Source organism: Lathamus discolor, chromosome 15 (assembly GCF_037157495.1).
Source record: "Lathamus discolor isolate bLatDis1 chromosome 15, bLatDis1.hap1, whole genome shotgun sequence".
NCBI lineage: Eukaryota > Metazoa > Chordata > Aves > Psittaciformes > Psittacidae > Lathamus > Lathamus discolor.
Window position 1 is genome coordinate 3065003 of NC_088898.1, and position 24699 is coordinate 3089701.

Below are 24699 nucleotides of genomic sequence, written 5' to 3' on the forward strand. Positions count from 1 at the left end.
AAATCATGGCACAGCTAAAGCTCTTTCCTGGATGGTTGCTGCAGGAGGCTGAGATTAGGCACTGGTGCCTGTTACCGTTTCAGAGCAGAGTGTGGATGATGTGCTTTGCTTTCCTTTTGACAAAAGTAATTCTGCAGGTGGGTTTTCTGCATACCCTTTTCACTCCCAGGTTATGTGGTCCTGTGTGGAAGTTTGCAATCAGTGTCTCTCCAATAGCACAAGTTTGGGATTTTTAGGACAAGAAAGGTCCAGGTGGGTGCAGGTATAACAAGACAGTCTTGTTTTGAATTTGAATTGGATTATGCTGTCTAAATTTAGTCATGTCATTTAGGAATAAGAATGTGTGTACCAGTATGGAGGCTGGCTCTACTCTGTATCCTGTCCCTGTTGATGGAAAACAGGGAATTACTATAACCATCCCATGATAATAACCTGTGTTATTTCCCTGCAGTGTGCTGTTCAGAACCACCAGTTCTGTGTTCATACCATTTACTGATATCCACATATCCAGCAAACCAGAGTATTATTAGTATATACAGAATTAACAGAATTAACTTGTCAAATTGGGATTATGTGGAATAGTTTTACCCTTCTGCAGTCTGTTCCTAGAATGAAGTAACAGAATAGATATTGTACTTGGTGGGTTTTCTGCCCTAATGCCAGTTTGATGCTTGTTACCCTTTCGCATAATGGTACAGCCTGTTTCAGGTAAGTCCAGCTTACAATCCCAGCCTACAGCACTAAGGAGACAGGTAAGTTCTGTTCTGCGCCAGCCTCATATTCTCCACAGCCTAAGGAGGGAAAACCAGCAGAAGAAACCAGCACCACATGACAACACAAGGAGAATACTCAGAACCCTCTTTATTCTGTATCAGCCGCATGCTTCACTGGATGCTGGAAGGCTGCTAAACTAACTGGTGCTGCTTGCCTGGGACATAGAAGGAAACAGAAGGGCTAGTGGGTAGTTCAGGAGGTGTCCATGGTTTGTACGGTCTCATCCAACACCTCAATTTCCAGGAGTGCCACATTTTCTGTGAGAACAGCAGTAGTTCCTTTCTCACACTTGTACCTCCCGTACCTGTTAAAGACAGAGGGGACAGTTCAGCTTAAAGATGATGCACAGGAAAAATCTCATTTACAATTTCAGAACTGCCCACATTTCTCCAGAAGTTTCCTGTATAAAATAAGGAAGTAAAGGAACCACGCTTAGTGCAACATCTGAACTGACTGCAATAGCTGAGAATGTTTCAGTCAGCATTCTTTAGAAAACATCTTTCTTTAAAACAAAATAGCCCTTTTCAGTTACTTAGTCATTTACTTTCTAGAAGTCAGTGGGATTTCATTAGAGCACTTGCACTAAGAAGGCTTTTTAGCAATTTATATTATGTATAATTCTATACTTTTTCTTTTTTGTAACTCTTGAGTAATTATACCAGTATCTGAGCATTGGATTTCTGTGCTAAAAATTAGCTACATTTAACACAGACTGCCTGTAATCAGGCTGTGCTTCTGGCATCTCAACCGCATCTGTCCAGATGCAGTGTTGCCCTTTACACCCATGTAGAGTATAATACAAAATCTCAAAATGTGTAACAAAACTTCTCCCTCATTGATTTCTGCTCAGATTTAAGTGTCACAATTAAGAGTTGAGCAGAAATCTGAAAAGCTCTTTACCTGGAGCAGCACAACTCTGCCTTAAAAGCAGGAAAAAAACAGTTTCTTTAAACGCTCCTGTTTTTGCAGTAGCTTGAGAAGTTGCACAACTTGTTGCACATAACATAAAAGTACCTATTGCAAAACCCTCTAGCAGCCTTGGGGGCTGTGATTTCCCCCATTAGGCAATGGAGTTGAAATTCATACACTTACCTAGGGATTTTGCTGACAGAATTAAAGTATTACAGATACTAGGAATTGCTGGGAAGAACACAGATAATGCACAGCTTTGGGAATACCAACCTGTCCCCCTTCCTGTTGGCCACATCATATGGACGGAGAAAATCCAGCTTGCTCTTGCTTATAACGCAGATATCGATGTTGCTGCCGGAGCCCAGATCATTGTATATGCCAGCTGCAATGGCATCTCTCACAAGCTGTTTGGCTTCCTCTTCCTAGAAAAGTTAGAAAAGCTGTCACAAATGCCGGCATTTCACAGGGGTGTTTGTCCATGTGATGGGGGAAGCTGTGAGCTCTTGGAACAATACAGGAGATACCAGCACCTTTTTAATCACCACAGCATCAACAACAGTGCTGAACAGAGTTACCTACAGGAGATACCTTTTATCCTGTCCCGGATCCACCACCCCAGCATGGATCAGACTTAAAGAGACAGCCAGGAAAGCAGAGTTCAGATTTTGTTTGCATTAATGAATAGAGAAAATAAATAAGATTTTATGATTTTTATGCACCAGGTTTTTGTGTAAGGGTCAAGTTCCCTGCACTGTCCGCTCTGCAACAGCTGCATACACATTAAAGGTTCATGCTAGTTTAGTTACAGGGCTTCTCTGGGTAAAGAATGCTTAATCATCCTCTGCAGGACCAAAATCATTTCAGTGATGATGTAACTTAGCTTATCTTAACAGTAACTGTCACAAAGCAGCCATGCTCTGTACTGAGCACTACCTGGCTAAAATGTTCAATTCTGGTCTTGAACACAAATGCAGAGAACTTCTTAAACCTGTTGGAAACACTGGTCCTACCCGGTACTGCTGTCAAAATGCTGCAATTTGTAATTAAAGTCTTTCTGTTAAGTGACAAAACAGAAAATGTACTCGTTTCTGTGCTGCTGCACACTTCAGGAGTTCTGTAGATAACTGAAGCAGAATACATATTTAATACAGTTCATTTAATGCACACTATTTATATATCTTTATATGTAAAATTTATTTATAAAATGTATTATTAATAATGCTACCAATAGATTTTTATATAATTTATATATTTCTAACCCTACTCCCTGTACCAAGTATTTGCAACAAAAGTAAAACAGAAAGCCAGAACAGGAACTAAAGCTCTCTATTGCCTATGAAACCACACACTAATCCTGCGGAGCTCTGATTTCTTACAGGTTTTGTGTATCTACTTTCTTTTGAAAGGGCAAACATGCAGCTGCTGAAATATGCACCATGGTGTGTAACCCTGAGAAACACACTATGTAAACAGCCTGAAACAGAGCCCCACAATGTCTACACCAGTAGTGATACACCAGTAACCATCAGATGACTGTCTTCTACCAGGACACATTTCAAATTCATCAACCACTCTCCACTAAAATGCTACACCCCATCTGTAATCATCCTCACCCCTCCCCAGTAACCAGCATGACTGGTATTGATGTGAAGGTGGCAGAAATAAATACAAGTTCTGATCTGCCTGAGAGCCTTCATGAACAAGAGGGTTGGCAGCTGCACTGGCTCCCTCTACAGCTCCCAACCAGGGCTTACTCTTACTTATTTCAAAGGCAGCTTACTGAAAACAATCACCAATCCAGATCCAGCTCTATTAGAAATAATCAGTAATGCCCTAGGATAACACTTATTTATGAGGAAATGCTGCAAAACAATGTTACAGATGTTTTAAATCCTGTGAAAACCTTGTAGGGCACCCTGTCCCTACCACTTACCATTTGCCCAAGCTCCATCATTCAGCAGGGGCCTTGAGGCCTCTTCCCATGGCACTGAACATCAGGAAAACAGATTGTGTCCATGCACACACGCTTGAATCTTTCCAATAGCCCCTTCAGTACATACCTGAACACAAGACCCTTTTCTCACAGGCGTGTAAGGAACTTACTTGAAAACAACTCGAACATGCCTGTTCCAATAAAGGCTAAACCACACCAATCTGGACTCTCTATTTTATCATTTCTAGCAGGTGCTGCTCAGCTCAGTTACCATGATCACTCCTCATTGTTTTGCCGATATTTATTTCACACCTTTGAATAATCTCCTGCCACCAGACCTGATGGAAAGAGGAGCAAACAGGCAAATAATGATAAATGTAGCTTTTTAAATACCTGCTTCATTTTGAAGGCCTTGGTGTCACTGCCAGTATCCTGCCACATGACAGCAATGATGATCAGCTCCACAGCCCAATCCTAAACCTTCCAATTCCAACAGCAGCTGCACAAGCCCCAGTGTACAAGTGCGGCTGAAGGGGAGCCCAAAATTAGCTCAGCTACAACCACGTCTGCTCCCCGTGCATACCCTGCATTCTCCGATGGCCCTCTGCAAGAGTGCTGCCTAATAACAGTATTCCTCTAACAGCTTAATTACAGTATTGACCAGGAGGAGGCCTTTATTTCCACTAAACTACAGAAACTGCGTAAATCCTTATTTAACTCCAGTTTTATTAGTATTACTCTTCAAAAAAAAAAGCCATAAATTCTACCAAGCTGACTGGAACAAAACAGCCACGCTGTAAAACTAATTCCTGTGCCTTTCTTCACTGGTTTTTGGCCATAAAACTCTGCCAAGCATTTCTTCATTCAGCTGATAGAAAACTGCTTTCACCAATTGGCTGCATGCTAAGGGTACTATAGAGAAAGCAAATACAGTAAAATAAAACAAACATACATGTAGCTCTGATTTAAAAACGTGATAGCAACCAAAATCCTTTCAAGCAATAATACAAATGTTAGGATATGAAAAGCACCACAGCTTAGGAAAACTCCAGCAGATTGGTGGGAGTTTGTTCCATTCTCCCCTTCAATTTACTCATTTTTAGGCAAGTAAAACTTTCTTCAAATAAAACTTGAATTTTATTTATTTTCTAAAGTGCACTTGCTCAACCTCCTGCTATTAAAACAGTTCTAAAAATACCTAGCACAGGCAGCAGAGCTCAGTGACCGCACTAAGGTATCCACTACACTGAGAAAGTAAAATGTGATCTCGGCTCTGCCAGCTGATAGAGTGCAGCCTAGTTCATGAACCTGGAACGATTTTCCTATTAGAAAACCCTGCTTTGTTGCTCTTCTCCTTTCATGATTTAGAAAGATGACCGGAACGCCACAAGCAAGGACTTCTGTTTTACAATCAGAAAACAGGGGGTTAGCATGAAAAGTGCTGACACAGGGGCATGAATGAGTCACTGTAATAATTAATCTTAAAAAACCCTAAAAGTTCAGAGTATATAAAAGGAGCACTTCCTACTTTATGGTTGCAAAGACCAAGCTAACTGGGAATATCATTCTCTCGGGTCCACACTGCTTCTTAAATGAGATTACCACGAGAGTGATGTACTGTAACACAAGTCGGTCGTGACAAGCAGCACTTTATAGAGCTATCTGTTTGTCTCCATCACCACATCACACAATGTGTCCCAGGACTCCAATGTGCAACTCCATTTACCACTACATGACAAATGGGCAGCACTTGTAAAAGGCACAGAGAGGTCCAGCTCAGCCGTGTAATGGTCACCGCAGATGTACCAGAGTGCTGGAGGGGGGAAAAAAACAGACCCTCCAGTTCATTAAAGTGACCAGTAATGGATCTTCCAAAACGTGTCTTAGGAATAGTACAGTAAAGGCTAAAATAAATAACTCAGCATGGAAGGCTAATCTGAAACGGTGTTTGATAAATTATTTATAACACAGACAATTGTCTGCATTTAATATTGGCGCTACTGGTAGCATCTTTAAAAGATGATTTATGTGTTGTAATGCCATTAAGCTTTATATGGGCCCACTGCTAGCTATAAAGTCTGCTGAGATTTAGAGAATGAGTTTTAAACTGTCACTGCAACATCATAGTAGATAGAGCCAGTATTAAATCTTTACTTTAAACCTGTTATCTGGAGAGTTGCATTTTGTGGACACTCAAGAACTGATAGATTACCTCTCTGCAGCTGCTATGCTGCAAGTCCCAAACAGCACCAGTGAGGAACTTTTACACATTATTCTTGTATATGACTTGAACCAAGTTTCTCTTCTCACTTAAGCGATTTCTAGATTTCAAATGCTACCAAAGGAAAAAAGAGACACTTTCCTGCAGAAGATGTGGCTATTTGTACATCGCATCAATACTGTCTTTACTAGCAGATTTTAAACAAGTTTATCATTATCCCTCCAGCAATAAAAGGAGCAGCTGGATGATTTTGAGAGTATTATTTTCCCAGCATTTGGTAACTTTGCAAGCAAGTTAAATCTGGAAAAGGCAGCTCCTGTTTAAAAACTAGAAGTGAAATGAACACCTTCTGCAGGTCACCAGGAGGCTGTCACAGATGGGATACATAGTGCAGTGCTCCAAGAGCAAGTCTTACCAAGAATTTGCAATACAGTGCACAATGAATATTTGTACAGAATGGATACGATGGTGTCTAGCAATGTCTGTAAGAATTAAACCAATTCAGATACCACATTGGTTTTTACAACTGAATGAAATGTGTTCCTATGATGTAAAAAGTTGATCCTACTTTAAGTCAGAATCAACAAGACTCAGGTGGGGAGGGGAGGAAAAGAATCAGAAGCCTCAGGAAGGACAATGATAATAAAAAAATAGATCTATAAAGGAGTGGTGGGAATTTGGGGCTGGGAAAGCGATACCTTTTGAAGGACGTAAGCACCTACAGAAGCATAATTAGACTGCGGAAGAGCAATCAGCCAAGTACAACATGTGAGAGGATGCGCAAGTCTGCCTGCAGGGAGAAGCTGTGGTAGAGATCAATACGTAACCGGAAGCAATGCTAAAATCTGCTGGTGAAGTCCAAAGAGAGAACAAAACTGAGAAGCAAAGTACTTTGTGTTTTTCTTGTAAAAAAAAGACTCCATTAGTGAGAATGAATTTGTTTTGGCTCCCTTCTGAGGCTGGAAAGGGGCTGGCACCTGTGATTTAAACCACTCAGATTTAACAAATCTTCACCAAAAAAAAACGCATTTCAAGCAGGACCCCATACACGGATCAGTGACCTCGCTTTGTAATTTAGGGGGGTTTTTTATTAGACAAAGTAGCTTGCTTCTCTCTCCTCTCTGAGCAGGTGAATGAAGCCCAAGAGCAGGCAGTCTTTCGAATCTGCCCCTCACCTACCTTCCTTCCACCATCTTTTTTTGTTTGTGCTCTACGCCATTACCAAGTTCGAGGTGGAATGCTGAGATGCAGCAGTCCAGACAAGGCAAAACAGGCTCTTAAAACAGGGAACGTAAGATCAGGATTCCCAGTCCCAGAAAGCCAGATTAAACTGACATACCAAAGGAACACAGCACAAAGAAACATTTATAAGGTAGAAGCTGCAAGTACGAAGAATTAAAGCAATTACTGCACCAAAAGCAAAGAGGTTATGAAAATCAGAATCCAGAAGACCAGCAGCAAGTTTATTTTTACCGAACAGATGTTAAAGGCTAAAAACCCACAAATGTATTAGTTTCTAAAGCAGAAAGGGGAGAGGGCAGTGAAACAGTGACTCTTCCTTTGTGTGTTAAACAGCCAGGTTGGTTTAAATCAAGGTAACACGCATCATGTTATTTTCCAGTTCTGCCTTATTTAACAAGAAAGTGAAATGCTCCAAGTTCTGAAATATTACCTGAACTCACCTGCATGAAGGCAAGTGAATGACTCAGTATTTGCACAACAAACAGTGTCAAGGGCTCAAAGGCTATTTAATGATGAGAATTTTTGCTCCAGAACACATCCTGTGCTGTGGAACTTCTGCTTGGAGCAGTGACTTCAAATACATTCGTGTCAATTCTAGCTCAGGTTTCGGAGCTGGACTTTTTGTATTTGAAAGGAAAACCAAAAAGCACAGGCCAGTTTCATACCTGTATTTCCTTGTGCCACTGCACTCCTCCATTCCTCACTGGGCATTCTCACATGCACAGTCTACAGCGGCTGTGCCGCCACCACCACAGCACATGAGAAAGGAAAACCCCAACTTGCTTAAATCCCTGGATTATGAACACATCGGGGTTAATGTGCTGCCTGCTTTACATGGAAAACACAGAAAAATTCGGAAGTAACAATCCTGAGCTAAAAACACGGCATGGGCAGGAAACGCCATGAGAAGATATGTGAGCACAGCACTGAGCAGCAGTCTTGAAACTCAGCAATTGAGTTCTTACACAAACATCTTTCCATTCATTCATAGATCATAAATGAGGTAATTCTTCAGTGCATTTCATGTCAGTCTTGCTGTGAATAATATGCAAGTCAGTGTTTATTTTTCTAACTGTTTTCTATTAAGAACTTCGCAAATAAAATGCACCTTAGTTCCCAATTATTGTTCTTGGCGATTACAGCTCTTGCATGTTCCGATGGCAGACGCCTGCACCCAGACTCATCATCACCTCCCCCTTTCTGATACCCTACACCACACAAGTATAATAAACCATGTTAATATTTCATACCAGTGTGAAATATGCTGGAGTATCAATTCAACATCTGCTGTCTTTAGGGTACTGGCGTCCCGCAGAGACACTTTCAATTTGTAATTGAGTTCTATACTGAATTAATCAGCAGTTTATCTTTTTTAGTAAAATAATGTCTTCCCTGCTAACCTGGATTTACATTAACAATTTATGCCAAATTACCTGCCAAGGCAAGAAACTTACGATTCGGAACTACTATTCAATAACATCAGTTCCTATGTGCCATTCCTTACACAAAGATGACTACAATACATATTTCCAGTGGTACAGAATTAAATTACAAGCTCCTCTCACAGGATTTCTTTCACTATTATTCCCATGCTCTGAACTACGAAGGAGAATTCACTCCATCCACTGCTGCTAACGTCTGGGTGAAGGTCACGGGGTTTTTCAGGGAACTAATTCTCAAAATAAAAGAACCTGCTCAACAGCAACAGAGCTGTAAATTCTGCCAGGCTGGAAGTTCTACTACAGACAGCGCAATATCCTCAGTTTTCTATACAGCTACATTCCCATGCAGTAACACACTGAGCCTCAGCCACCAGGAAGAAGCCAGGTATGTAAACCACACAAAATATGACAACTGCTGTATATTACTACTGCATATCAAAAAAGTAATATCCTGCCATAACGCATCTCCTTCAAATACAGCAAATCTCTCCATCAGCCTATCCCTCTGAACAAAGGATGGAAGGGAATGAAGTTCACCACTTGGGAAAAGAAGTCTTGAGAGAGTTTTTCTTTCCCTGCACCCCAAAGTGCTCCATGCAGCTTAGTGGCTGAAGGGAGCTGCCTCCCCCCCTCCCCTTACCCCAGCCCCTAGCCCTGGCTCCCATTCCCTCTTCCCTGCTCAGGCAAGCCCTCCCCTGCCTCCACAGCCCTTGCCGCAGGAGCAGCACTCGGGCTCTGTGCCATGTGAAATATTTTCCAGTGTGTTTTGCCCGAGCTCTGCAGTTCTGGGAGATGCACAAACTGGAACAATTTACACTGCAACACCTGCTCCTGAGAAATGCATCAAAAATAATCACCTGTCCTACATCTACCCTGTGCAGTGAAATGATCTCTTAACATGGAGCCCTGCTTCTGGCTGGCTTGTCTACATTATTACATACAAAGTTAAGTGTTACTTTCATAAAGGTGAAGAAATTGTTGCTCTTTGTCATGCAGCAAGGCCCAATTTAAACTCAGGTAAAATTTATTTCCCTCGATACAGCCTGCAAACAGAAAACTGGAAGAAAGTGCTACTGGGCATCACGGGTAACTCAGCCTGATCCTGTCGGCAGTTTCCCCACCTGATTTCTGCACAGAGGCTGCGTGTGATATATTCAGAAAGCACACCTCAGAACACTTCTCCAGTAATCCTACCCACTCCAGAGCACAGCTAGCTAGCACATTTTAAATCAGCCCATATTTCCTGTTTCATGCTAGTTCTGCAAAGGAAATCAATCCAAGGCACGATTCTGTGAAAGCAGATGAGAACAGTATTAACTGTCCAATGTGTCAAGCAGAAACCAGCTAATCATAGAATAATTTTAATCTAAAAATAAGAAATAGCACAATAAGCCTTTATTTTCTGCATGACTCTATGCACTAACACCTAATATGTACCCATGGAAGCTCATCTCTCTGAAGAAGACAATAACACAGGTACATAAGGAAAGCATGAGATCTCTGTCGCCACGAGCGCTGTCAGAAAGGGCACTGAAGATATGCCACTAACAGTCTCAGGTCCTGTCACTGGGTAATGAAATAAACAGATACACAGAGCACATAAATACTAAGTACTTATTTTTGTTCACCGAGTCAGATTTTTTTCCCTCCCCATTTACTTAATCTCTGTGTTTGACACCAACAGGGGTTCAAGTATCTCAGGCAGGCTCTCCAGCTTAACTCTGATAGTCTGGCTTGATCTCTATTGTCTGCTGCCCGAGTTCAGCCGACAAACCTCCCAGCAAGTGGTCACCTTCCCATGGAGTCATTAAACCTCCAAATGTCAGCTGGTGGGATTAGCCTGCAGACTTCCACACCTGAGCCCTATGGCAGGGACACAGGCATTTTGATCACCATCACTAATGAATACAGAATTCATATGCAGCTTGTCATCGCTCTTGAGCCTTGAATCACACAGATGCAGGCTAAATAAGACTGATGAGACAACTATTGTTGAAGATTAGAGAGTTTTGACAGTTTCCCAAAATAGCTCACTATTATTGTCTGTAGTTAATAAACAAAAATAATACCACCATATTGAGGGACAGTAGGAAATAGGAGCACAGAAAGATTTGTACGATCTCTATGTCAGCTGTTGGAAAATGGAAGAAAGTGACATGTTTTCATAATATTTTGCACTATGCCTGATGCATTATTTTACTGAAATAAGAGGTGCACAGTGAAAGCTGCATTAGGAGAACATTCTGCTTCACTCTGGGGATATGGGACTACTCAAAAATACCTCAAAAATCGGTGACAAAACCAGAAACAAAACTGTGGACCCAAAGAGCCCAAGTCTACAGATTTTGCAGCTTCAGTGCTCTTGCTTTGTATAATTTCTTTGTGAAAACACCTACAACTATTAACTGGAAAAGGCTCCAACTCCTCCTGCCTGCCCATCATTTCTCCTTTTGCAGAGGATTACCCAAACCTGCCAGCTGAATTGCTCATAGGACTGCGCCTTAACCCACGTTCGGCAGAACCAGGCAAGTTATCAAAAGTAATCACACTGCAGAACCATCACAAAAGCAAACCTGGCCAGCAGCTGAAGGAGTGACCATCGCTGGCAGCAGAACAAGACGCCACTTCTCACACAGCACAGTTTGTGCCGATGCTGCAAGTGGAATATAGTCAGAACAGCCCCCTCTTATTTTTAATCTGTTCTTACCCCTCCAGAATATTTCTGTTTTCAGTACCACGTGATTTCCTGCCACACTTAAAAAACTAAGAAATTACTGTAAATATTATCTCACTTTTTTGAATTATTAAATACCTGCATACTTGCCTGCTTCCCTTCCCCCCCCCCCACCTATTCCATGCCCCTGAACTCATCACACAAAGATCTACGCCATTTTCCCTGCAACAGTTCCACTTTCTGTGGCTTCTACCGATTCTCTTCAGTTTGAATCCTCTTTTTATTAAACCTGGCTGTTCTGATGAAATACAGAAATGAAGTTACAAGCAGTCTGTTTCCTTGCCTAAGCAGAAAGCTCTTGTCAGAAAGCTCCAACATAGCCTTGCTGTACATCAAGTAACTCTTCTATGGACAAAATGCTTCTACTTTTCAAACTTAAGTCAATGCCACAATAAAATACATAATAACCCCAACCTACCTAGGAATTCACCACCCACAGCATAGATGAACCCAGAACTCCAGCATTTACCACCCAGATCATGATGGTTTCCATATCCACCACCACAAAGTATTTCTTCATTACTGTTTAACACCAGCAAAATCTGACCCTGAGGTTTAAGAACCATGTGGCTACTCTATCGAAATGCTATTGAAAGAAAAACTGGCTGCAATGAAAGATCTAAGCTCAAAACACTCTATTAGATGTGCTGTTCTTCCACTTACGTTTTTTAAAGTAGATCTATAGCTGCCCACATGACAGATTAATATTGTTCCACAGTAGTTAGGTGCTTGGCATTACATTTCTGAAGCATCTACAGGCCTTCAGGGCTGAAAGTGTTCACATCTTCAGCAATCTATAATGGCTCCTCTAGAGGCCAGCACTTGCTTCACAATGAAACATGCCTCCATAAATCAGACTGCAGAAGTGGCACTTGTGTACGTCACCATCTATCTTAGCAGTTTCTCTGAAGGATGTTGGGTAAAGATCATCTCCCAGCATTGCAACCAGGGAAAGAACCATCACAGTTGGCATTGATAAAGCATGTGCTACTTAAATCTGAAGACACACTAAGTCTATGGAAAAAAACACATCCTGCTGGTGTTAGCACGCCTCAGGCAGTGGTAGAAGCTTCAGCAACTCATCTTCAAAAGGCAGAGAGCCAGGGCTCTAGAAACCTGCAAAAATTGGCTAAGCCTGCAGTCTTCTTTTTTTTATTTCTTTATTTTTTTAGGTTTTATTTTTTTTTGAGTTGAGCATCTTCAAAGTCTACGATTCTAACTGTAGGGCACAGCAGCTGCCACTGCAGATTTGATCCTCTCCGCTTTTGGCAGCTCTCAACTTGAAATTCTAGCAAAAGAATTTTTCAAGTTGCTATTATTGCCTGTCATGGATTTATAAATATTGTGCACTATCTGCTGTGGCATGGCTCTCATGGGACACCCGTGCATGCCAAAAGCATAACAGAATGAAAAACAGCCCCTATTCTTCAAATAAATGCTAATTTTTTTTAACTGTGCTCACACAATGCGTTTGGTGATCAGCTTCAATAGTACAGAATATATATCAGAGGCAAAAAAGCTGATTGTCTTTTCCAGTAGTATTCAGCTGCTACTTTCATTAAGCTTGTTTAATTACATTCCAGATGCTAATTTGCAAGTTGATACCAGAGGGTGCAGGACAGTTTGCCTTTGAATCATTTTTCTGTGATGTGATGGTCTTGAAGCACACCACTACCCTCCAGTAGCCCTAGCAAGATATTCTGACAATTAGTGCAAGAGAGAGCAGCATTGATCTTGACAGAAAAATATTAATCCTCTGCCCGTTTTATTAATTTAATCTCCAGGAATTTTAAGTTTACCACCACTGCCATTTCACAGCAAGTTTTATGTAAAATATCCATAGCGTACCTCAGATCTAGTTTGTTTTAATTTCAAGAGAAATATCATTTGTTATTTTGTTACTTTACTAGAAAAAAAAAAAACCAAACCACATCTGACTTAAAAGGTAAATATTTTAGGCTGGCAGCCATAACAAATTACAAAGCAGCATTTAAGAGGGCAGTTGAGCTTATCACCTGGATCTTTGCTTGTTTTGTTATGATTAAATTAATAATTTGTTATTAACAATATTCTCTTATTAACAGAATATCTGGCAAAAACAAAGGAAGGGTTAAGGTGCACCCAAGCCTCAAAGATCTAAATATCTATTTCAACAAACTGGTAGGCTGCATCTCTACATGCTTGTTATACCAGTGAATATCTGCTGCCATTTATGGTTGTATATGAAGACAATTTAATTAGGATGACCTTTCAAATAGAAAAAGTTGGAGATTTACCAATTTTTGGTGCCTTTTCCTGGTTGCTCTAACACAAAGAATGACTTAAAATACAAGTTTGAAAACTAGCTGAGAATACGATGAAATTTTTAGTTTCATAGCACAGCCCTGACATTTATAGCTTTGAGAGCAGACTATTATGCTGGAGCTGTTGATTCCAAGGATTTGTAGTTCATGTTTTCATTATGAATAGCACACATGCCAAGTGCACGGTCACACAAGAGGCTGGAAAAGGAGACCGTCATTCTTAAGAGAGGCACAAGGGGAGAGGGAAAAGCCTCTATCTAGTGGTTCTTTATCAATCATCCAGTGTGATGCCACTGAGAGAGGAAACTTGAGTGTCTATTAAAAATATTCCAATATTTCTGATAACATTTATAGATGCACCCGAGCCCTAAAGTCCAGAGTCTTCAGATACCACACAAACCACTGCAGCAACACAGGAATCCTGATCTTACTGCATTTTTGCACAATTATTTCATATCTACAGAAAAGGAGCCAGTTCCAGGAGTAACTGGAAAAGTGCTTATTACAAACTCTTCAGCAGTTTCACTGATGGAAAACTTCTTGAAACAAATGGGGTTTGTTTTTTTTTTTTTCAATCAACTGGTATTACACATCACATTTCTTCAGGAGATGTGACAGAGCATGACATCAATTACATCTGAACTTTAAAAAGTGATCAACTTTAGAGGAACTCAGTGGACTTATGGGACCATCACCTGAAAATATAGTGCATTTGATGGGAAGGAAATGACCCACAGCAATTGCATGACAAATACGAGGAACTTCTGAAGACATTTTCTGAAAGAAATCAACTCAATACCTGCAAGATTTGTGCGTTTCAGGCTGAAATGACTGCAAGTCTTTGTGTTACAAGTAATTTTTAATGGGTTCAATTTTCAATTTTGTGTTGAATTCAGTATTAATCAATTGGAATGGTAAGTACTCACAGAAAATCTAAAGAGCTTAATGTGGCTTAAAAAACGGCTTGACGTTACTGAGGCATTTTACAAAACACGGTTACAGAAAGCCCTTTAATTGTTTTGTTTCATTTTCATCAATAGTCTGTCTGCAGACAACTGGATTTTTCACTCTTTAGTTAACAGGCGCTGAACATGGCATAACTAAGTGTAAGGAAATACTATTGATACTAACTTGCTGCATACGCATAGAATTATAGAATAGCCAAGATTGGAAAGGACTTTAAGATCATCTAGTTCCAACCCCCCTGCCATGGGCAAGGGAAACACACAAAACTGAAGAGCTTATTCTGCTCTCAATCACGGCACTCCAGCTTTTAGCTCCCTGAATGATTCTCTGTAATGAGCAACCAAACACTTTTTCGATTTTTAATCAAGATTATCAGCAAAACACAAACAAGCCACGACCTTGTAAATCTTCTGATAATCAGCTTTTAAGTAGATGATAATGTAAGTACATTGACTAGTTCTGAACATACCCAATCAAGCAGGAATCCTACTAGCTTCATATACTACTTGAACATTTCTTGTTGATTTTACAATCCTGTGTTCTCAAGATTCAAAGACGAGGGGGTCTGACTACTGGTGGCAAGACAGCAATATTGGCAATATTAACTCTGCAAGTGCTGTTGAATTCCTGGTCAACTCTAATCAGCAAATGGTATGGTTTTAAAGCTTTCACCTACATTCAAATCAGACAAGCTTTTCCATACACAAACTCACAATCAGCTGTGTTCCTTTAAACTTCATTTTACCCATCAATTTTTACAGCTTTGCAGTAAGCTGACATTAGTCTATTTTAAGTGCAGGGAAACCAGAGCAGATTTAACCTTACAGCTTCAAACCTCTTCTTATGATCATGAGGATTGTTGAGAGAAGGAAAACTTCTTACCTCCATGTCTGGTTTGTATTTATCTTCAAACACTGCCATAGCTGCCAGCGACCCAGAACCTATAGCAACAGAATTAGGACACCACTTTAGCCAGTGTATTTTGATATAGTATTTTCTTAAGAAAGAGATAAACATCAGCAGTACAAACCACACTGAAGTCTACCTTATCTTACTATACACTCTCATCTAGCCAAGTCCAGAACCTAATTTAATCCTAAATTCATAGCTAGGGCACACAGACTTGTGTCCATCCTGACGGTATCTTTTTACTGTTTTGAACACTAAGATAGAAAAATGAGGTAGAAAAAGAGTTAACCAAATGCTACCATTTGTAATTCCTACTCCTTCATTTCTCCTGCCCCACTTTTGTGCCTGGCCACATTAGAGGGTATGTCACTTAATACTAAAGACACTCAGAATGAATAGATTGCTTTAACGAGCTGCCCTGGCACAGTCACCTTTACACATGGGGATGAATAAACCACCAGTGGTAATAGGGTAGTGGCTGCTGCCATGAGGTTATTTCCTTTACCTTCTTTTAAAGAGTTTATTATGCATTTACTTTATGCCATTATTTTTACACTAAACAGCAACAGCTGAACAGACAAAATGACAGATATGAAAACGAGTTTAACATTACTTCTCTTAAAGGATGCAATGTAAGCACAGTAATAGAACAGAAGCCATCTCTACCCAAAGCACTGTAAATGCAGGTGTTATAAATGTGCTTTCTGTAAATTAATACAAAAAGCAGTATGATACCATCTGAAACCGTAAGCTTGCTTTGTTCAGAAAGAGTGAGTCTTTAGGAAGGCATTTTGTCTGTCTGTGGCCCTAACCATATTTCAGAGAGCACTACTTTTGGGAAGTGAATAAAGTTACCTGCAATTTTTTACTCCAATTAGAAGATTTTTTGGCATTTATTACTTTTTAACTTGTTTTGCATACTGCTATCTGTTTAGCTGGGTCACAGAGAAAGCCATATCTTCTATTTAAAATGATTTGTGTATATCACTTGACCACCTCAATGGTTTAGTGAAAGAAAAAGGCAGCGATTAAACAGTTTCAAATGAGGTGTCCTGCTGATTTTATCAAGTCTGCTGAATGTATAATGAAAAAGGAGAAGCTGACAGTGACACTGTTGAGAAAATACAGACTACCTTATCTGAACCATTTAAGGAGGTCCAATTATAGATCAAATTTAAAGGGTAGAAACAGCAGATTTACAGACACAAATCAATGAACATGGTAATCCCAATGAATATGACAGATACTCCTGTTACAGAATATTGCTGTGGTTGAGGATCATTACCTTTACAGTACCAAATACATCACATCTAAAAGCAGTAGGACACTCTAAGTGTGTACTTGTATTACAGGCAATGACTATTCATTTGCACCTTGGAGCAATACACAACTCCATTTTTTTTTTAAATGCTGAAACTGGGAATAAAGAAGATTTTTAAGCAACTAATAGCAGAAATGAACTGCTGATACAAACACAGCTGATATCACGGAACAAACCACAAATCAAAGGAATTTTACTGATCCTTCAAACAAGGTCACAAGAAGGCGTGTTCCAAAACAAATACAGGATTTTAACCATAAAACAATGCTTCTTGTGGGATGACATAAAAGATTTCTAGTGAGAGAAAAAAAGGAGATATGGTCTCAAACTAAGACCACATCCCTACTACACTCAAATGAAGGCTTACCATAAACAGAATGGGAAGCCTCAAAACTAGGAAACAATCACCCTTAGATAAGGGTTCTTCGAGAGTATAAAGACTAAAAAATTTGCAGGAATTAAAGTATAAAATGTAGCATCTGACAAGTTACTACATTAGCTACTAAGCCAAGAATATATGGTCTTAATTTCTTGCAACTTTTACTGACAAAAATCATCACTAACAAATACTGCAATAACCCCATTCATGGCTCAAACTGGGCTCATCTCTCCAGCTCCTTTTTAAAAGAAGTGCCCAAAAGAACCTATGGGCCAGAATTCAGCAGACTTACAAAGAGGAAAAAGGAAGAAGGGGGGTGGAAAACACACCTTATGCTACATTACATTAAATCCTTTATACACAAATAATAATACTTCTAATTATTTATTTCACTATATTAACAAGACAAATGCCAAATTAGTATTAATTTGAAATACATAAATGCCAATAGTCCCATAATGTAAGTTTTCTAAGACCTGTTGAAAGTCTTAATTTTATTGAACCTGTATGCAGACATTTACATCTACAAACCAAGATCCCACAGAGGGTCTAACAGAACTGGAAAAGCTGAATAGACTTGCTTGGGTTTTTTCTCTACTGTTTGTAAATCCTAAACATAAGCTTTATGAGTACTTTTACTAAGTACCTTAGTAAAAGTCTCACAGCACAGCTGAGCATTCTCTGAAAGAACACATTTTTGTAATCTCAAATAGCACAATGAAAATTCTTTATTCTTATTAGCACCAGATGTAAACAGCATGTTTTACAAACACACATAGACGTACGCTTCAGAGTTTCTCCATCAAAACAAATCTGCTGTTTGACAACAGGAATAGGAACTGTTTTGGAAAACACTAGTGATACGCATTCACTTGTAGCACGTTAATTAATAAAACCCCTTTATGCCCCTATTCGCACTGCTGGTGGGCTGCAATCCCCTCACTTGACCATCCACGGAGATGCAGGAAACCAGCAGTGGACAGTTGCTCACGAGTTGCAAACTTCACTATCCAGTTACACCAACTTCCCTCTACTTGTCAAATTCCACATACGATCCAAACAACCCCACAATGTTCCAAGTAGTCCAACTGACTTGTGAAAGCTATGCATTGTAACAGGAGAACTGGCAATAAAAGTTGTGAACTTAAGTAAACATTGCAAGTATGGTTTTCTTATTGCAGTGCCTATAAAAGCACAGAAAACTTAGATATTAAGGGTCTATTGAGAACTTGTTTGTATGTGGGGAAACAGCTGTTCTCTTGTCCATGTATTCAGTGCCCACCAATAACTCATTTTTAACAAGCATGCTTTGCCTTTATGTAGAAACAAGCTTAACAATTCCCAAACATAATGTCTGGACAAAGATAAAATCAAAACATTGCAAAACACCATCCATTAATTAGGGATCAATGTTCCCACCTCATACACAAGAACTGATTTAAGTCACTACCAGCCAGGATTCAACATTGCTAAGATGCAGCAGTTCAACCTCAAATCAATAGGGATAATTAAACCAAATATAATTGGTTGTCATGTATTTGTATTATACAACATGGGTGGGGGGAACCCTTTCAGCTAGATTTCTAAAACCACTACTATGAATGGTTACACTTCAACAGCCTTGGAAACACAGTCATCAAGAAAAAAAACACTAATTCCAAAGAATCATTTTTCCATGTATTTTCTGTAAGCTTTAGAAACAAATACTCAAAAAGCCTCTAAATAAAAAAAAAAAAATCAATATTGATTGCCAAACAAATTATAACCAACTACAGAAACCAAGATGCTATGCTGTGTTCTGAGGCAAACACTTTTCAGCCTGATAATCATCATGAACCAGGTAAGTTATAAGACCAAGATATTTCTTTTTCTCCTTGTGAAATGAGCAATGTTTCTCAAGTTTTCACAAGCAAGTTACTAAAAATTTTCTGATCTCAACTATAATAATTTTTAAAATCCCATCTCTCTCCTTGAGCAGTTGCGCCACTTCAGTATTGAGTTAAAGCAAAAGATAATTATTGATATATAGCAAAAAAAACCCAACCAACAGTAATTTCCACTGTGTTTTGCAACTGCAGTAGCTTTTCTAAAACAGATGAACTGGATCTTTTTAGCAGAACGTTCACTGAAGACAACTTCTTATTGCTAAGCACAGTCCATTTTCATCACCCAAGGACCTGTTTGCTACCTCAGCCTGCCACACTGGAGGACGTACAGAGCCTTCTGAGAGCAACATTTAGCACTTCCTAATCCATCACTGTCAAGGCTTCCTGACAGGGCATTTATTCACACGCACTCATTGTTATTCAATTTGCTGTTCATTCTAGGTAAAAATTCAGTGATCTCCACAGCACCATCGATTGGGGTCATTTTTCACCCTGGTTCCTGGCTGAGAGGGCTGTGTCTCAGCAGTAGTAGTGCTTGCTCTGCAGGACGACATTGCCAATGCTTGAAGAGCTGATTTATGAATATGAAGCAACACTGGTACCAGGGGACTAGCTTTAGCCACTAGAGACTACTGGAACATACTTACTGTTTCCAAAAGCTGAACTACAGACTTCAAGTGCTTTAATTTTATGCATGCATTTCATTATAAGTCTTGGCCAGAAGCTTTCCTAGACAAGCCAAGCAATGAGACAATCTTGCATCGTTTGCTGAAATCCAATTTCGTCCTTTGTCAGCATAAACAGTTTAATTTGATGTTTTCACTCCTGAGTAAGCACCGAGTATCTTTTAAATCTCCCTTGCAAGAGAGGACACCACTCTGTCCATCCACAAACACACTCCAGCACATTAAAAACAAACAAAAAGCCAACACCACAACCATCTTCCCTATTTAATACTGAATTTCCAAAAATTAACTAGCAAAAAAATACGTAATTTAATAAACTGCTCTTAGAAAACTTCAAAAAATTAACAATAGATTAATCTTAATAAGATCAAAATATGATTTCAACTACTATCTCTGATTTGACCTTTGATACTTTCTCTGCTTTCTTAGTTCTATGGTTCATTTACATACACAAGCTAATCTTTTTACTAAAATATACCCTAGTCAGTGGGGAAAATATCAAGTTACTAGGTGTAGAGAGGTAAAGAACATTTACACTGAGAAGGGCTTTGTTTGACAGCACAGCCAAAAGTGGCATGTAATCACCAGACACAGACCTGGTACAGCTGACAGCAAATCAAAGTTTAAGCTACAATGAACATAATCCATTGATATTCTACTTTCTACTTGTTCGCACTTATTTTGCTACTATGTTAATTTGTGGAGGGAAAGAGGAGTAGCCAGAATTTTCAGAATTACTACATTTTAAAGCTTTTAAAACACAGGCACGTAAGTAACCACGTACATAATGGAGACTGCAACTTCAGTCAGTCAATCAATCACCTTACCAACAGGTATCAGTATAAAGTCAGTTATACTTTTAGTTTACTATAACACTGGGTATAAGGCAGTTATAAAATCAGGCATTTACTTTTTTTATGTATCAAAGGCTAAACAATGACATCACATGACTGTTCCTTGGATTTTATTTGCCCAGCAACTTACTTCGCAATTCCTGAGGCACTGGCACCATCTATTGGTCCAGAACCACCTCTGCAGGACTTGTATCATTTAATTGCAGTTCTCATGACAGAGTTAACCAGATGATTCAGTTTAAACAGCTGCACTGTTTCAATAGAGCAAAGATCCAAAAGAAAAACCTTTAACATTTCCAAGGATATAAGTAAGGGTTTTATCTAAAGATGCCAAACATGAATGACACAAAAAAAAAAAATTAAAGTTCTGTCTTTCCACCATGGAGACAGCATAAAAGCTGCATCAAACACAGACTGAGTATGACTTCATTTTCACATCAATTTACTTTTCAGATGTATTTATCTGAACTCTACATTACACTTCCATAGCATTCCTAAAACCAAGCTCTCTTTCAAAATCATCCAAGTCTTCAAACTGAAACTCAAGGCTGAAATGGTATCTTCAAGTGATCAGAGAGCAACCTCAATTGCAACCCAGGCCATGTTTGGAATTTTACTTTTTTCAGATATATGATAGCCTGAATAGGGCATTAACCTTAAACACCACACATGAAACTGCACAAGAGTATTAGTAGCTCAGAAAGCACTAGTTTCCTCTTACTATTTTTTATTTCCAGACTATTGCCTGTAAATCACAAAAAAAAAAAATCAGAACTAATCAAGTTGGTATGTTCAACACTTCCATTGAAAACACTCATTTTGCCAGAGACTGGGCAAATTCCGTAATTTTTCAAAATGTGTGTGCCTTTTCTTTCAGGCTCTCCTGCAAATTGCAAAGCTTATTATAGTGTATTACTTCAGGATTCTTATCACAGGGAATGTCCAAGCATCCTGTAACTATTAAGGTAACTAAAGAAACAATTTTATCAGGAGAACACAACCAAAGACAAGTTAAATTCACAAATCAAGATTAGAGATTATTAAAGGGTTTTTTTATTCTGTATTACTGTCTTCCTGAATGTACTCTTAAGAGGCCGAACTGGGTTATTCAGCAAGATCACAGGTAAATGGCACACACCCAAAAGCCACTTCACAATTTGTAATTACTGCTACTGCAACACCTGTAGCCATTCATCTCCTCTACAGGACTGGGAAGTAATGGAGCACTCTTTCCACTTTTTAAGCAGGAGACAAGATACTCTAGAAAAGCTACTTATGATTTACATTCTGCTACCAAAAAGTGCTTATTTCCATGTTATCCTATATTCTTGTTGATAGCTGAAAACACACCAAAGAAGAATATATTTAGCAAGTATGTATTTTACAATATATTCTGAGCACTGCTTTTGTAATTAGTCTTGACAAGGTAGTACCTAAACACCCAAAATGCATGCAAAAATCTGTGGCTTCAGCTTCCAATATTACTACAATCTCTAACTCAAAGCTGAACAAGACATACACAGAACTGCATATCCTATAGCTCAAATCACTGCTAATACAGAAAATGTTACATAGGCAGCAGAGCTGGAGTACTGACATTCCATAACCTGATGGTGGATTACTAATGTTAAGCTGACCCCAGCAGTAGACAGAATTAAACCTCTTTATTGAGAAGCTCCATACAGTAATTAGACCAATTATTGAGTACCAAGTACACCAGGTGTTGCTTCATTACAATGAAAAACCTTCTGGAATAAAATACAGCTGCTTCTTAACAAGAAACACAACGAAGGAGAGAATACTCCCAAAATGAAAAGCAAATCACATTCTCCCCATTCTCTCCAGTAAAACTACAGGAAAACTTCAGGTACAACATAATCCCTTAAGTGAGACTTCATGTGAGCTGTGAGTTAGGGCTATCTGCATATCAAGTTTCTAAGGATATTCTTTTTTACAGCAACTTTTTGGGAATCCCACAATTCTCTTACTTAAAGGTATACTGGGGAACACAAACAGCAACTTTCCTAGTAGAAGGCTTTTGGCAGCTTAAATGGTATAATACCCCAAGTTTTTAAAGTGTTAGAAAAGAAAGAGCCATGCACCTGCCTTACAAATAAAGGTAAGGCTTCTATGTTTGAGGCCTGTAATGCTCCCAGTAAACAATGGAATTTAAGTAAAAACTTAAATAAAGCTTTAAATAATCATTTGTTCACTCTTTTTACCAGGTACTTGTGGTACAATATAGAGGAAGTATCACTTACCCATGGTAACATAAGGCAATTTGTCAGTTGATCCGTGGGGATATATGCTGTACAGGTGAGGGCCTGTGACATCTACTCCACCTAGAACCAGGGCTGCACCAATGTAGCCTTGATACCTGGGAGCAACGTTTATATGTGAATCAGAAGTCCACAATGAAGCCGTAGTTCCTTAACACGATTACACAAGGAACAGCAAACCGCACACAAACCACACTTTAACAGCATTGTTAATAAACAAAGAAGAAACCCATCTGGTTACCTGAAAAGCATTTGCTTCAGCATTCGGTTAGCTGTGGCAACCCTTGGAAGTCGTCCAGTCGATAGCGAATGCAGCTCCAGATTGGAAGAAATCAGCTGTGTCGTCATATCAGTATCTGCAGCTGTGCCTGCTCCACAACAGCTGAAATGAATGATGAGCAAATTGAGAAAAGGTGGGGAGGGCAGGGGAAACAACTCCATGCTTTACCCAACAAATAGAAATTTAATCATGAAAGTAAAGAAATTAGTTTTCATACAGTCAGTATTTTCAGGACACAAGATCACCTGGTTATATGCAAATGAAATACTGAAAATCTACAACCTTTACTAATAAAGTATCATATCGGTATGGGTTCAAACTTAAACAGGAGTTTAGGTTAGATATAAGGAAGAAGTTCTTTACTATAAGGGTAGCGAGGCACTGAAATGGGCTGCTTACGAGAGCTGTGAATGCTCCTACCCTGGCGGTATTCAAGGCCAGGTTGGACAAACCCTTGGGCGATATGGTTTAGTGTGAAGTGCCCCTGCTCATGGCAAGGGCGGTGGAACCGGATGATTTTAAGGTCTTTTCCAACCTTAACTATTCTATGATTTTAAAGTACACCCTAATATTGCTGTTTGCAAAGAACATGGCCAAAAATCCCCAATGCCATTATACAATAAGATACTTTAATACTCACTAGATATTAGGGGAAATGAAGTGTATTTTTGAACAGTTCTTGTCAGCAACAACCATTCCTTCCGTTGCTCTTGTATCGGCTCCCAGGACTATGCCATCCTACAGAAAGAGAGGGTTATTCCTCAAGCCTAAAACTCAAAAGGGGAACTTTCTGGCACCGACAACCAGACCAGCTGCAGGGCCCGGAGCAGCCCAGGGTGAGGTGGATGAGGCACAGGAGCCGGCTCTGCACAAGCCGAGCATGACTCAGCAGCGCGGAACCTCCATCACCAGCCGGGCCGGGCCGCGCCGCGCCAGGCGGCCTCTCCCCGGCCCCACAACGAGGGGCAGCCGCGCACAGCTCGACCCAGGAGCGGAGGAGCGGCCCGCGGCCTGGCCCGGCCTCCTCCCCGCTGCGAAACACCGGAGGAACGCGCCCGGTGCCGGCCTCACCTTGTAGACGACGCCGGCGATGGTGGTGCCGGTCTTGCGGGCGGCGGGGAGCCGCTGCCCCTTCTGGGAGAGCTCGGCCTCCAGCAGCGAGTTCCTGCAACACAGGCGAGAAGTGAGGCCAGGCGGAGGGCTTCCCCCCGGCCGCGGGCCCCACGCCCCGCTGCCGCCCCAACCCAGCCCCGCTCTCCCGGCCCAGCCCCGGCGCCCCGGCTCGCGCCTCACCGAGCGCAGTTATCGAAGCTGAAGCCGCCGCTCGGCGCCTGCAGCACCGACACCGCCGCCATCTTCTCGCCCCCTCAGAGCTGGACGGAGCCTGCCGAGCGCTTCCGGGTCAACCGCAGCGAGGCGGAGCCTGGGGCGGAGACCGGGCCTAGGCCGCGCCCTCCCACCCGCTGGCAGGCCGTGAGATGGCGGAGGCGGCTGCGGGTTGTCGGTACGGGGAGCAGTGGGGTCCGGCCCGCGGTTACCGGCACAGGATCGGGCACCAGGCACCGCTGCGGTTACCGG

General features: G+C 40.5%; 1 protein-coding gene across 1 annotated transcript; it reads right to left on the reverse strand.

Annotated features, from left to right (window-relative positions):
• Positions 1–843: 843 nt before the first annotated feature.
• On the reverse strand, positions 844–24523 carry PSMB7 (proteasome 20S subunit beta 7). Its single transcript, XM_065696035.1, has 8 exons — positions 24415–24523; positions 24193–24286; positions 23762–23859; positions 23083–23223; positions 22824–22939; positions 15410–15468; positions 1957–2108; positions 844–1078 (listed from the first exon to the last, which is right to left on the reverse strand). The coding sequence occupies exons 1-8, from the start codon at positions 24474–24476 to the stop codon at positions 967–969; spliced, it is 834 nt and encodes a 277-aa protein (XP_065552107.1). The 5' UTR covers positions 24477–24523; the 3' UTR covers positions 844–966.
• Between the last annotated feature and the right edge of the window lie 176 nt (positions 24524–24699).

Coding starts and splice junctions, on each gene's coding strand:
- PSMB7 (XM_065696035.1), bottom strand. CDS start 24,476: ATGGCGGCGGTGTCGGTGCTGCAGGCGCCGAGCGGCGGCTTCAGCTTC. Junction 24,287..24,414: donor AGCTTCGATAACTGCGCTCG/GTGAGGCGCGAG, acceptor CCTGTGTTGCAG/GAACTCGCTGCTGGAGGCCG. Junction 15,469..22,823: donor ATTGCCTTATGTTACCATGG/GTAAGTGATACT, acceptor CTGTTGCTATAG/GTTCTGGGTCGCTGGCAGCT.